Raw genomic sequence first — 15,531 nt, 5'->3', positions numbered from 1 at the left:
TGTGCTAACAAAAAAGAATATCCCAACTGTAGGTAGAGCATGCTTTATTCAAACCATATGACTCTTATTTCCATCCAGTGGTGATATCGGAAACTTGATGTATTCCAGAAAGCAGTAAATTAAGCACAGAGTGTGGAAGGACTTCTACATGTAGCAAGTTTTAAAAGAAATTCATATTTTCAAAGGAAATAGAAAGAGTACATAATTCAGATAATATCCCAGACCAATTTAAAAAGTTTAAAAATTAAAATTAGTATCTAATGTTTGGACTAAACACAAGATCTCTAGCCTTTTACCAGTTGACTAGGTTACTACTAGCAGTAAATATTAATGGACTGTGAGGAATGAACAGGAAGGTGAGTCGGAAGGCATTTACATTAACATTCCCTCATGCTAATTGAAGCATTATTAAATCTTTTTTAAGACTTAAACTGTAAAATTGCCCATCTAATTCCATAGTTGTTATAAGGTATATTCCAAAATTGAACTGGAAAAATTAGTTTTCAACCCCAAAGTACCAATTAATTTTAGTATTCATGGAACAATAAAAATAATTGGATCAGGGAGAAATGAAAATAACTCTTTTTTAATATTCAAATTGTTGAGATACAAAATTATTTTATGTGAAGTGCAAAAGAAGGAAATTACAACCTCATAACTAAATAATTCCTATGACCAGTTTATATAAGGAGAACCTTAGCAATATACAACCATATTTAAATATGAAGCTTCTTACCTTATCCTCTTAAAAAATACATCTAGAAGAAATACTTTAACATTTGTGCCTGAATCTTTTAAAAAAATTTTTTATTTCACAGTAGCATTTATTAGAATTACTGGAACATAAACACATTCCCACAAGTAGCCCTGTTCAGTATGAATTAAACCTTATGTAATTATCGTATTTGAAATTTGTGGGTTTTAGACAATTGGGACCTCAAATCATGAATGTCATACTTTGTTCAATCCAGTACTTAATTATTAAGAGTTCAAGGTTTTACATAAATAATTTTATGTAAACAAATTTAAATTTTTATATATTCGTTTTTATTTTTTAAAAAATATTTCGATACAAAATCCTATTTACGTATTTCAAACATCAAGTAAGAAGACCAATCTGTGTGAAAATTCAACAAGAAGTTCACAGTTGTACCTGGATCTTTAATTAAAGCATTACTACTATTGTATTACAAAGCAAAAATAAGCTTAACTTTTTGAAAATGCCAGGTAGCTGACTGATAAACTTAACAGTTTTATCCAAGAAAATTTATTGTCATTGAATTGATCATAAATATTTTGCTAATATATTTTAAAAAATGTTCTAATATTAAAAGTAGAATTTCTTTAAAGGAGGAAGGCTAAAATTTATCTCAAAGACTGACTTTTTAGTTAACTCTAATTTTCTCAGTGTTATTGCTAAAGAAGTTATTGAATTCATTTTCTCTGGGTGTCTTCTATATTGCTCTTCTTTGATTCTTGCCAGTGCAACCAGTCTAAGATTTTACATGATAAAGGAAATCTGTGGAACTAATCCTAGAAACCTCTTTCTGTTTTCTCACATAACACCTCCAGGCACAGAAAAGACAGAATACTTCATTTGCATTCTTAAACATTAGGAACTTAGAATGAGTCTTTCAGCTGGAAATGTTATTGCATCTACATTTCCCGAAGAAGAAAAAGGTTAACAACCCACTCAGGTTTCTGTTAACTCATCTCTTTTTAGTGTCCTGATCTGCACAAAGAGTGTAGAATGTGGAAGCTGAACCCCCCAGCCTCTTTCTTCTTAACAATCAAGGAGACTCTGGAAATAGGTATCAGTGCAGATTACAGGGAAATAAAAAGAAGAAATCAGATATGCGCACAAAAATGGCAAACACTAACAAACTTCAGTCTTAACCTTTTAAGATGGAAAGAACATTTCCAAAATTAATATAGAATATAGTAACTAGAATTTTTAAAAGTAAACTATTTTCCCCATGAGCTTGAAAAACTTAACCCAAAAGTACAGATATTTAGAGATTTGTAGTTTATTTATTTAAATGATTTGTGTTAAATTAGTAAGTACCCCAAACCTCTTCTTTGCCCTAAGTACCTTTGTCAGAAAGACAAAACATTTAATAAAAGAAATTTATTAAAAAAAAAATTAAAAAATTTTTTGACTTAATAGCTGAAAAATAGAAATGAAAATCATTCCACTATCAAATATTAAAAATAGAAAATGTTCTATTGCTGTATTATTCATTTCCTATGCATGAAAAACAAAGTTTTAAATTTAACTATATTCCTTAACTAGAAAACCTGACTTCTGCCAATTGTTACAGTGTGGAAATCTACCACTATTCTGTTTCCCTAACTAAATATTATACATGGCTATCATCTGGAAGTTATAATATTACTTGAGTGCATTGTGCCAAGGAGACACTTAATACAAAATATACATTAGATTGAATGAAATCCAGATACTAGTAATATTGAAAGAGAAAGACACAGATTCCTTTGGTTAAACTAAGTCACAGCATATACAGTGTACTGTAAGTTAAGTGCAGTTCATAAGCATGTCATTAGATTTCAACTGATCTTGCAATTAGCATCCCAAACAAATTGAAAAACTGTGGCTGGTTTATAAGTTTATGTTTAGAATTTTAAAGAACCTCTGTCTGCCTTCCACTACCCATCCCCTACGACAATCAAGTTCCTTAATGTTCTTTCTTATCCTAATGAGTCACATAAATTGGGTTCTTAATTTGCAATGAGCAGACTAGCATTTAAAGAAAATGCCTCCAATAAATGTAGGGAGTTGGAGGCTGATGGCACTTTCTTCTAGGGTTGTTCTGCATGCCCCCCCCCCCCCCCCCCCCCCACTTCTGGATGCTTCATAGTCAGGGTTGAGGAAAATGAATTAGGATTCGTATTCTGATCTTTAATCACGCACACTGCACCGCCTGGGGGCTTCCGCTGAGTGCTCATCCATACCTTGTACACAATCTCTGGGTAAAGACCCAGCCGACTGGTGTTACTGATGACCGTGAAAACTGCACTAGGAATGTTTCTCCCATCTGTGTGTTCAGATGTTCTCCTTATCTTTTATTTCTAATCATTATTTTGAAAAGTACACTGAGTGCAGGTTAAAAACTAACCACCAAAATAGGTTTTAACACTGATGTCATAAACTGAGAAGGGAGAGCCTTCCCTGTTTTACACAGTAACTTGTTAGCGCCCAAGTGCCAACTTGGCTGATATTCCTTCTTGGTACTGAACTGAGTTCTGTTTTTACCTTAAAGAAGGGGGGGGGGGGGCGCTGAGTAATATTGCATCAGGTACCAGAAGTGGTCTCATTGGAAGCAACATCTGTTTACATTAAATAAGAAGTCAGTTTGTAGGTTGCATGTGTCACATTTACAATATAGTGTAATGTACTGTGACCAAAAGTGTAATGAAATAGAGCTTCCGGCACTCAGTCCACAGCAAGCGCAGTTGGCCACCAGCGAGTTAAGTGGATGTAGGTGAAACGGAGAGGAGGAAAGCAGGAGGAGGACAAGTTCTCTCTAAGGGTTTCTGGTTTCATCATGGATGGGACAGCAGTCTAGTCCTTCTCCACCACTACAGGTGGCCTGATGGACTGGCTTCTGTTACTCAGGGAAGCTCTTCGGTGATTTCAGCAGTGCTCATGGGAACAGGAAGATCTTTTTTCTTCGCAAACACTAGTCAGGTGGAATCCCAGATCATCCCTTGCCCCACCATCCTCATGAGCTCCTCTTGGACTTCATATAAAGAGTAAACTCTGAGTATTTTGGAAGTAGTGACGCTGCAGAGGCTCGATGCTGTCCGTGTCAGCCAGCAAAGGTGATGTTTTCGTACTTTATAGTTTTCACAGTTAACCTATAGTGGCAGTAGCTGTTACTACTTCATCAGGCTTCACTTTGTACAAAATAACCATCTACTGAAGCATCCTAGCCAGACATGAGAATGCACTTTCTCTCTCTTTTTTTTTTTTTTTTAAAAAAAAGCCAAAAATGTTCCCCGAGGAGGTTAGGAAACTGGTCTGAGAAACACCTCACTGGCTATGGGTGCTGCTGCGGCGGCTGCTCCTGGAGCAGAGGTTGGTTTTACTCCTATAAGCTGGTGGCTACTCTGAAAGGTTTCAAAATTTTTTATTTTATAAAATGAAAGGCAGATACAGAAAAAAAAACTATACAGAACAATTGTGGGCTTGCTTAAGGAGAATAATGTTGTAACCATTACATAGGTTCAGACATTAGACATTTTCCCTGAATCCTAGAAGGCCTGTCCATGTGACCCATTTCAATCCTAACCTCTGATCTCTTCTCTACTTTGACTTTCATAGTAATCATTTTCTTGCATTTTAAAATAATTTTATTGTCCAGATATGCATCCCTAGACACTGTGATTTGTCTTGCCCATTTATTTTCAACTTTGATATGTCTTCTAAATTTCTCTCAACCCGTAGGTTCTCCTCACATACACTTCTCTTCCTCACAATTTACCTGTGGAAGAAGCTTGGGCTGTTTGACCTGTAGAGTATCTCTCAAGTCTTGACTTAGCTGATTGTGTAATCATGGTGCAATTCAGTGTTTCCCTCTATTCTTGGCATTTCCTACAGATTGGCAACCTGGATTCAGAGATGAGATCAGACTTAGGTTTCAGTTCTTTGACCAAGACTGTAGGAGGCTGTAACGTGTCTTGTTAGTGCTTTTTAAGATCTAAGCAGACTTTGAAGCTTACTGTCTATAGCTGTTGCTTCATTAGATTGCAAAATGGTGATATTTTAATTCTAACATCTTTTTCATTAATTAATTGGAGTATATTTATAAAGAGACTCTTCCCCTCATTTATTGTTTGGTTTCCTAGTGGTATAATTCATATAGAAAGAGCAAGGTAAGTGCGTAATTCTTTACCTTTATTTACGGTTTTTGAGGTAATAAGTTAGTTCGTATCCTTCAAAGTTAACCAGTTCTCTTTTTTTTGTTTGTTTTGGTCTTATTTAAAAAATATATTTTATTTATTTACTTATCTATCTATCTATCTATCTAGGCTGCACTGGGGGTTTTAGTTGCATCATGCTATACTCTTAGTTGTGGTATGTTGTGCTCTTAGTTGTGGCATGCATGTGGGATCTAGTTTCCCTGACCAGGGATTAAACCTGGGCCCCTGTATTGGGAGCTCGGAGTCTTACCCACTGGACCACCAGGGAAGTCCCTAACCAGTTCTTTTTAAAGTATCATTATAAAGTCATAGATTAAATGTATTTTGTAGGTTTAAATCTGTTGGAATTACTAGTGAAGCTCAAGTTGTTCCTCTTCGGCCAGGAGGGTCTGAGTTGGCTCATGGTCTTTTGGACTTGACCCTTATAGTCTTTTATAGCTTCCTTGCTCTTTGATCTGACAAGATGTTCTAGGCTCAAGTTTTGCATTTCTTGCTCTAGGCCTTTAATCAGCCATCTTTTTAAGATGCATTGGTTTCTTTCAGTGGTACTTGGAGACCACAGCTGGGGTGCCAGCCATGGTCATTGCTACTGATGATTGTTGTTTCTAGGCCTTTTCAGTTTATGGGCATAGGAAATAAAATATGTGTATTAATAGAGTTTTAACATATATTGCATGTTACATATGTTTATCACATATACTATTATATTAACTATGTTCTGTTACCTTTTTATTTTTTAATTTTTTTTGGTCTGTGTGGGGCTTCATTGCTGTGTGTGAGCTTTTTCTAGTTGTAGTGAGCAGGGGCTACTCTTCCTTGCGGTGCATGGACTTCTCATTGCGGTGGCTTCTCTTGTTGTGGAGCATGGGCTCTAGGCGTGTGGACTTCACTAGTGGCAGTGTGTGGGCTCAGTAGCTGTGGTGTGCGGGCTTCAGTAGTTGTGGCTTGTGGGCTCTAGAGCACAGGCTCAGTAGTTGTGGGGCACAGGCTTAGTTGCTCCGTGGCATGTGGGATCCTCCCGAACCAGGGCTTGAACCCGTGTCCCCCGCATCGGCAGGTGGATTCTCAACCACTGAGCCACCAGGGAAGTCCCATGTTCAGTTAATAGAATGTATAACATGTCAATATATTTAATATATGTGTATTTAGGTATAATGCTAACCTCAACCCCAAGTAGGGTATATATAATACAGATTTAATATCGAACATAGATATTGTATAATAAACATGTATATTAATCAAATATGTAACATTTTTCTAATATGTAGTATGTACAACATGATGTCAAACTATAAATATAGTCTATATTTTGTGTCAGACAAAAATACCTCCTGTGATCATAGTGATACTTTCAATTAAAATTCAAGATTACAGAACTTTTACCTAGCCTCTCCTTTGTTAATTTGTATCTTTATTCTTCCATATTTAGAATTCTGGCTTTCAGAGACAGGAGAAATGATAAAATACCTCCTAATTACTTGTCAGTAGTACACACACAGCAAAGGATAACAATAATAATATTAATATAACTACTGAAAAATTTAAAAAGTTTTACACATTATCTTCCTATTCTCCCACACTTTCAAAAATAGTTTTACTGTATCCATAGTGCCAGAAAATATAGCTATTACATATGCTATATTCTCTTCTTAGCTTTCATTTAGTTTTGGTTCTGTAAAACTTCAGAGAGAACACCTGAAAGGTTGGTCTCTCTGTAGTCATTCAGGTTTCCTGAAGCTCGTTCTCTAGTATAGGAGTGGGCAAACCTTTTTGTAAAGAGCCAGAGAGCAAATATTTTTGGCTTTGTAACTGTGTGATCTGTCGCAAGTACTGTTTTGTCCCAGGAGTGAGAAAGCAGCCATGCAATGTGTAAGCTAAAGAGCATGGCTGTCTTCCAAAAAAACTGTCTTTCAGTTTCATATAGTTTTCACCTCATGATATAGCATCCTTAACCATTTTTGTCCAAATAATGAAAAATGTAAAAAATGTGAAATCCATTCTTAGATTGTGGACATGCAGAAACAGGCAGCAGGCCAGATATGGCCCACAGACTATAGTTTGCAAACCCCTGTTTTGTTCAATTCCTCAGACGGCAGTCGTGAGTTCTTGCTTGTTGTTACATTTTCTCTGCCTTTTATAGTTGGAAGTCAGTTGTGTTGGATTTAAAATCCTTGGCTCATACTTTCTTTTCTTGAATATCTTATTCAGTAGAGTATATTACTCTATTATGTTTTGGCATGAATTATTGCTATTAAAGCCTGGTGGTAAGTTCAACTTCTCTTTTGTACAAGTCACATATTCTTTTTTTTTTTTTTTTTTCTTAAATACTGTTGCCAGATTTATCATTGTACTGTTCATTCTGGGTTGAGTTTTTCAGGTCTGCTGTAGTATGTTTAATATGTATTTTCAATTTTAAGAAAGCTTGCTTGAGTAATGGTTTTTAGTATTTTTTTCTTATAGTTTTTCCCCCCAGCGACTCCACTTATCCATATGTTGGATATTCTTTGTTTATCTTTAGTATCTGTCATTTTTTCTTGTACCTTTAAAAAAAATTTTCTTTACTTATAGTTAAATTTATCTCTTATAAGGCATTATTTGTTTTCTTTTTTCTTTTTCTTTTTTAAAAATTTATTTTATTTATTTATTGGCTGCATTGGGTCTTCGTTGCTGCACATGGGCTTTCTCTAGTTGCTGAGAGAGGGGGCTACTCTTCATTGTGGTGCACAGGCTGCTCATTGTAGTGGCTTCTCTTGTTGTGGAGCACGGGCTCTAGGTGCGTGGGCTTCAATAGTTGTGGCACACAGGCTCAGTAGTTGTGGCTCATGGGCTCTAGAGCACAGGCTCAATAGTTGTGGCACACAGGCTTAGTTACTCCATGGCATGTGGAATCTTCCCAGAGCAGGGCTCAAACCTGTGTCCCCTGCATAGACAGGTTGGATTCTTAACCACTGCGTCACCTAGGAAGTCCCTGTTTGTTTTCTTTATCCACTCTTTATTTTCCCTCTAGTTTAGTCTTCACTTCCAAAGTTATTTTCTTTTGCATTTCTAATTCTATCCTTAGGTCTATCACCTCATTTCTGAGCATTTCTAATTCTGATTTATGTTAGTTCATGTTTTCTTATTTTAAAATGTCTTTCAGCTTGTTTTGAAACAATAGGTAACAGTTTGATCTCCTATGTTAGCATGTCTTTCTCTTGCTTTTTTTCCTCCATGGATGTTATTTTAGTTCTTATTTTTTCTTATAAAAATAATGTATGGGATTTTACCTTGACACTTTTATTTTGCTTAATTTTATGTGTGAAATTAGTTTTCCTTTATGTTGCATTTTAAAGAGTTGTAGATTTTTTAAATCAGTGATACATGTCTAAGAAGTTCAAATACTTGAACAGAGATAGCAAGAAAAGGTTTATTCTGAGGTCTTGAAAAGATGAGTTAACCTTGTAATTTCTTTTATTCTTTTTGATACTCATATTGTTATCAACACATTCAGTGGGTTGCTAATATGTTCTTTTGAGACAACTAAGTTTTTGAAAGCTTTCTCACTGACTCAGTTTTTTATCTCATGTGGTAACTTCTCTCCACCAGTCCTGAAACTGGCCTTTTCTACTAGAAATTCTTTTTTCTTTTATCAGGGAGTAAAAATTAAAGTCCAGAATCTAGGTCCTTTAGGCAGTTCAACAGTTTTTCCATGGCTTAGTCTCATGTCTCTGTGATCCTAGTTATACAGTTATCTAAGTAATAATTTTTCGTGAGCCTAAATGTATACATTAAAAAAAAAACCTGAATTCATAATATAGCAGTTCACTAACTGTCATGACATTTCTAAGAATGAATTATGTATCATATGTTTTAATTTTTACAGATGATTATTTCTGTCCTGAATTTGTGACATAAAGCCTATTATAAATTAGATCTCTGTTTCCCTAAGATATTGCTCAAACCCAACCCTTTTCCCCATTCTTTTATCAGAATATGACCAGAACCGTAAAATCACACTATTTAGAAAAAGAAAACAATCTTTATCCCCCCCCAATCTTAGAGCAGTGGTTTCAGCTTTTTGTAATTTCTTTCTTAGGCATCACTATGAAAGTGTTTTCCATTGATGATGAGAAAATTCCCACTTTTTTAACGACCATCATGCATTTCCCCGTATTTAGGTATTATATGTATCATGGTAAATTTACAAGGTCCTTGAAAAGCATAGTCTGAGAAGTAAATTTTATTGCTATGGCATGGCAAAGAGACTTACTGGTGTTTAAGGAAAAGGATAAACAAAAGATACAGGGTTAACAGTAGAGTATTGAAAAGTTATTAGTGCATAAATTTTGGCCTTAAGTTCTAAATCACACAATTGACTCTGGTCAAGAACTCAGGACTTTTAAAACATGCTTCATCACTGTGCTGCAGGTACCATACTATCTTATCCTTGCTTTTTTGGTAAGAGAATTATGGGAGTCAGAGCTAGGATACTGCTTTCTCAATTTGGTTTAATTACATTTAAAGGCTAACCCAGGGAGTGCTACCAAAACAAGAAGATAAAGATGAAAAGGAAGTTAGTTGATTGAAACATCTGTTTGAGTAGTTACTCAGTGTACTGCTGGCTATTTTTGTTGGATAGGAGAAAGAGTAGTCACTAAATGCTTGATGTGAACTTTCTTTCTTGGTAATTTTGCATGTTGAGGTGAGTAATTTTCCTTAAATTAGGATGCATGAAAAAAGTCTGGTTAACCAGTGGTTCCTGTCGTTGGGCTCCGGTTAATCAGAAGTTTTACTGTATAATCATAATGTATTTTGGAGGTTCTCATTTATGTTATTTCTTTAACTCTTTGTGTGGGTAATTCTGATTACTTGATTACATCTGTCTGGCATATTGGTATAGCATTTGTAATAAAAATTCCTCCATCTTAGCAAGTAAAATGAGAATATGGAAGGACAATTGGTAGTTGAAACATGATTGTTTCCTCTTAACTTAATATTTATTGGTTTGTAGGTTTGGGATAAAGAGAAGTGAGTATGATTGTTGCTCTGGTCCAAAATGACTAGTTTATGCAGCTAGAGACACAGAGTATGTGAAAAAGTAGTCCTGCAACCACTTTCCCCTCTTACAGAGTACTTCCATTTTTTAATGTATTTTACATTTTGGGGGTTTCACATAAGATTTTTTTTTTAGGAAAATGAGGTTCTGTTAAAACTACATAAAAACATTTGTTGGAGAGGTACTTTATGAGCATCTGTTATGGCCGAAGAGGTTTCTTATCTGCTGTTGTAACACTGGTAATTGTTGATATTTGGATTCCGATAGTGTATTTTGAGCTCCTATGGGCCTAGCTGTCTTATTATTCTAGTGTTCTCTTTTTATCAGGACTTCTGGGTGGAGGACAAGAACTAACTGTTGTGGTGCTCAGCTTGGTGTTTTACATTATTATTTTATTCAGTCCTTCAATCAAACTTGCAAGGTGGTTATTATCCCCCTTGTCACACAAAGAAAAGAGGCTTTAAACTCAGAATCTAAAAATTCCTCTTTCTTCTGTCTTGCTTTTGGGCAGGAGGGAAAGTGTACATCCTGAGTTTAAAGGTATTTTTTATTTTTTCATTTTCTCTGAATGATTTCATCTACAATTTTTAATTCTCTCCTCTATCTGATGCCTTTAAAAATCCGAATCACAGCCTGGACCTATCTTATAACCTGTAGAGCTTTCTGTCTCCTGAACATGGGCACTTGACTATCCCACAGGCATCTCACCTCAGCTTGTCAAGTTGAAATTGTCATGTCATCTCCCAAATATTTATCTTCTCATCTATTCCTTTTGTTGATTCCATGTGCTACTTTCAGCTCCTGCTCTGGGTGGGTTTAATCCTCTTTGCCCACAATGGCTGAGAGCAAGCCAAGCGACACACCGCAATAGCTAGATGATATTTCCATCAGGAGAATGAAGCCCCTTTCTGAAGCTAAGAGTGTTTTCAGGCAGCAATGCCAGTAGATAGAACATGAGATGTAAATCATATCATTCATTCTTTATACTGACCCTGACCAAAGGTCATGGGAGAATCAACAGGTACCTTACTCTGATACTGCCCTGCATACAATCTGGTTTTTCCTTTTTCATAATTAACCTCAGTTCTTTCCCTAATGACCTCATCCTTTACCTCAGTAAATGCCTTCTTTACTTCTCTAGACCATGCCCTACAGTGGCACTAACTCCAATGTCTGTTCCTAATTGGTATTCATTAGCATTTTGTTTACTTTAATATCATATACACAGAGAGGTGGAACCCATTGCTGGACAACTAAGTGTAATTTATACAGAGTAGTTTTGATTGAAACCATAACTCTACCTGGTAAATTCCCAGGGTATTCTTTACTCATGTCTTATAGTCACAAGGATGTAAACATTCCATACTTTATTTTGTCTGTTTCTCTGAGGTACTGGTGATCTGTATCATGTTCCTTGAATTAGTTGATATCCTGTGATTTTCATCCATGTTATCCCCTATGCTTAGCCCAAAGCCTGGCACAAAATTGGCATTCATTGAAAATGGATGTTTTGTTAAACTAGGCATGGTGCTGCAGGGTATTGAGATTACAGAGATTTATAATAAGGCATTTTAAAGGTGAACTTACTGTTTAGATTGGGTGGTAGAATACTAGACACAACTACAACACCAAAGAAGTTGCTTTTCCAAAGAATACTGTTAATACCAAGTAGGAGTTCTTCATTACTTTTAGTTATTTTTCTTTGACCTGACTTTCATATATCTTTGTGCACATATACTGTATGCAACACAGTATTACACCTTGTAATGTATTGGCTCAAATGCTTGCTTTTAAGTTGTTTTTGTCCTGTGAGTAACTGGTAAATATACATACGAGGTGTTTTTTTTTTTTTTTTTTTAATAAAATTATGACTCCGTGTCAAGCACTGTAATGTTTTTGTTCTAAATTTCTACTTGTATTTCTCCACAGGCAGCAGAAGATGTCATTTTCATTGGCCCTGATACACATGCTATTCAAGCCATGGGTGACAAGATTGAAAGCAAATTATTAGCTAAGAATGCAAAGGTTAATACAATCCCTGGCTTTGATGGAGTGGTCAAGGTGAGAAACTGTTTTACTCTAATCTTTATAGTACGTCCTGAAGTCAAACATGTTGTCAAAAGTGTAAGATAAAATGCAGTTTTTGCTTTTTAAAATATTCATGTATAGATTTAAAAAATCAATGTCGTTTACACTTGGATTGTTTTGAATGGCATAAGTTAAAAAGAGCAAGAAGCCACTTAAGTATTGTAGTTAATGATCAGTGTTGACTTTTACTTTCATAGGAAAAAACTTGGTAATATAAAAATGTGCTGTTAGATGTGTGGATTTCATTTGTTGGTGGTTTATATTTAATGTTTGAAACATTATGATGTTCTTGCTATCTTTACGGCGAGCTTCTGTCCATAGGCATAAAACGTGAATTGTAAACACGTTTGGTATAGCTGTGTGTCGCTATAGATCCCAAGCATGGCTCCTCAACCAGCAAGCAGCTACTGCAGCTGAAGGCTGCTAAGGAAGAAATGCAGAAATTGGAGTGTGTGTCTCCTCTCCCTCTCTGTGTTCCTCCCCACTGTCGAGGAAAAATTATTCCTTTTTTTCTCATGAGAAAAGACTCCCTATGTAGACTTTAACCTTGTGATCTGAATGAGTCTGCAAGAACTCTTCATCTCAGTGTTTCTTATTGTACTTTCTGGGCTGGGCAGTTCTTCATTGTGCTGAATTATTTCCTGCAGTTATTGTTACAGGATAGTTAACAGGCTTGGCCCCTGGTTAGTAAATATCCTCAGCTTCTTGCCCATATTTACCTAAATTGACCTTAATATGTATTCATCCTTTTTTTTTTTTCTTCTCTCACCTTACAAAGAATAGATATTCCCCATCCTCTGTAAAGCCAGTTCTTCCTCTTATGCTCCAGATGTACCCTTTATAGCCTTCACGGGCTACAGTCTTCACTGATTATCTTTTCTCCCTTCTACGTCTTAAAACTCTCCTTGTCTTTTAGTGCCTTTACATTATCATCGCTATTAAAAATGCTCAATCAGTCAAAAATGTACTGATCCCTGAGCTAAGTGGGAAGCACATGATGATAAAAAGAAACCTGTGGTCCCTCACACCATGGTGCTTCCAGTTTAGTGGAAAGAAATATGTGTTCCTCCTCTTCAGAGGGAACAGTAACCTCTTGTTGCTCCACAGCTGCCACTTTAGTTCTCTTTCCTTTTACAGCCAAACGTCTTAGAAGAATTGTCCTCACTTGCTTTCATTTCCACACTTTTCCCCTCATCTTTAGTCTACATCTGGCTTCTTTCCTCATTTCCACTGAAATTTCTCTTGCAGAGCCTACCAGCAACCTCTCCCTCTCACAAAATCCAGTGTGTAATTTTTAATCTTGGTCTTATCTCAGTCTCTTCAAAGCATTTCAGTCTCTTGGTTACTCTTTGCTTCTCGAAATACTCACTTTTGGCACATTACTCAGTTCTAGTTTTGTTTTCTTATTTTTGGCTTGTTTAAATGCTTCTTCTTATTTTTCATGCTGATTATTCTTCCTACCTTTGTCCCATAAATGTTGATTTTATTCTGGGTTTTCTCTTATTGTACAAACTCATTCTAAGCAACATAACTTATTTTTATGGCTTCAAATCTCAAACCTGTATATCTGTTCTAGGTATTGCCTTAGAACTGCATATCCAGTTGCTTCTTAAACAGCCCCACCTGATGCCTTTCAGGTATCATAAAAGTAACAAGTTGAAGCTGAACTCATCGGTTTCTCTTTAGCCAGGGGTTGGCATTCTGTGGCTCCATGCGCTCCTGTTTTTGTAAATTTTATTGGAACACAAGCTATCCTCTTTGCTTTACATGTTGTCTGTGGCTGCTTTTGCGTGATAATGGCCCAGCTGAGTAATTGTGTCAGAGACCCAGAGGCCTGGAATATTTACTACCTGGCCTATTCCGAAAAGTTTGCTGACTTCTCCTGTAAACTTCTCATTTTTCATTCTTTCCTGCCTGAGACGATGCTGGTATTTTCCATACCATTTCACAAGCTAGAAACTCGGAGTTCTTAATAAATACTGCTACGGAGAATTGACTTGAAAATCTTTCTGATCTATTACTTTTTGTTCCCTCTCACACTGACTCCAAGTTCCAGCTAATATTATGCAGTCTGGATTATTTCACCAAGCTTCTAATTGCTCTCCTTGTAGCCAGTGTTGGTCTGATTGTCCAGTTGGTTTTCCATGCTAAAGCTTGAGTGATGTTTCAAAAATCCAGATATGCTCATATACCTGTGTTTAAAAACTGTTGAGTTGACTACTCATTTAAATCCTTTGACTAGCTGGCCTTTGTTTCTCTCTTCAAAATGACACTGTACCAGCTTACCCTTTGCACTGAATGTACCAACATCTTTCAGATTTTTGAAACTTCTGTTCTTAATTCTGACACGTGTTGATTCTGCTTCGGTCTTCACTCCTGATTGCCTTCCTCACAAAGTTTAGGTCTTGGCTTAAACCTAGATTTCTCACAGAGGCATTGCTTGACTGTATGTATTAGATTAGACCCTCTACTGTATTTTCCCTTAATACCCTCACTTCATTTATCACATTTAAAATTATTTGTTTACTCATCTATTCAGTAAATATTTAACAAGTGCACCCTGTTTATCTAACATTGTTTGAAGTGCTATGGATATAGTAGGGATCAAAACAGACCAAAACAAAAAATAATTCCTGCCCTCATTGAGCTTATGCTATAGAAAAAGGAGACAAGTAATAAATAATAAAGTAAGAAACAACGTAAGAAAGGCAAGACAGGGATGGGGAAAGGGAATGTTGCAGGGTAGCATCCATTCACAATTTTAACAAGCTTTAACAAACCATGGAAAGAGGTGACAGGGCAAGTCATGTGAATATCAGGGAGAAGAACAGGCATACTAAGTAGAAACAATTAAGTTAAAAGGTATTGAGGTTAAAGTGCACTTGATGTTGAACAGATAATAAGGAAGCATGTGACTGGAGTGATCAAGGGAGAGAGAAGTCAGATATGAGGTAATAGAGGTAAGATGTATAGCAGTGAGCTCAGATTTCATAGAACCTTTTGCCCATTTTAATGCTGAGTTAAGTATTTATTTCTGGATAGTAAACTCCTTGCTGGCAAAGATTGTGCTTTTTTTACAGCATCACTTGCACATGGTGTCTAGCACATAGTGCTAACTATGTGGAGAATAATGTTCTAGGAGGTAAATTTTACACACAACCATTATGTATATATAATCTGTCTTTTATTGCATATTTATTAGACATACCAAAAGAGAGGAACACATAACTAAAAACCAAGAGAAAAAAGTAAAACAGACATTAGAAATAGATCCACATGTGCTCTCTCTAGATGCTGAAATTGGCCGAAAAGACTGTAAAATAACTATGACTTAAAGTGTTAAAGAAATTTGGGGAAAATGTGGATAAAATAGATAAGCATGTAAAGATTTCACCAGAGAATTTGAATCTATAAGAAAATTAAATAAAAATTCTATAATTGTGAATATTTGAAAGTAAGGACTT

General features: G+C 35.9%; 1 protein-coding gene across 3 annotated transcripts in view; it reads left to right on the top strand.

Moving 5' to 3' along the window:
• The window catches only part of PCCA (propionyl-CoA carboxylase subunit alpha), a 383,508-nt gene that overhangs the window by 91,769 nt on the left and 276,208 nt on the right, over positions 1-15,531 (top strand). For all 3 annotated transcript variants that reach the window (XR_009049065.1, XM_057707846.1, XM_057707845.1), the window contains exon 7: positions 11,909-12,040. Coding sequence is in view for 2 of the 3 variants with exons in the window: in XM_057707846.1 (XP_057563829.1) it covers positions 11,909-12,040 (132 nt within the window). In the remaining variant the exon portion in view is untranslated. The remainder of the gene's footprint in view (positions 1-11,908; positions 12,041-15,531) is intronic.

Source organism: Hippopotamus amphibius, chromosome 14 (assembly GCF_030028045.1).
Source record: "Hippopotamus amphibius kiboko isolate mHipAmp2 chromosome 14, mHipAmp2.hap2, whole genome shotgun sequence".
Taxonomy (NCBI): Eukaryota; Metazoa; Chordata; class Mammalia; order Artiodactyla; family Hippopotamidae; genus Hippopotamus; species Hippopotamus amphibius.
Note: the sequence above shows the minus strand (reverse complement) of the source record. Positions and strands in the feature narration are given on the sequence as shown.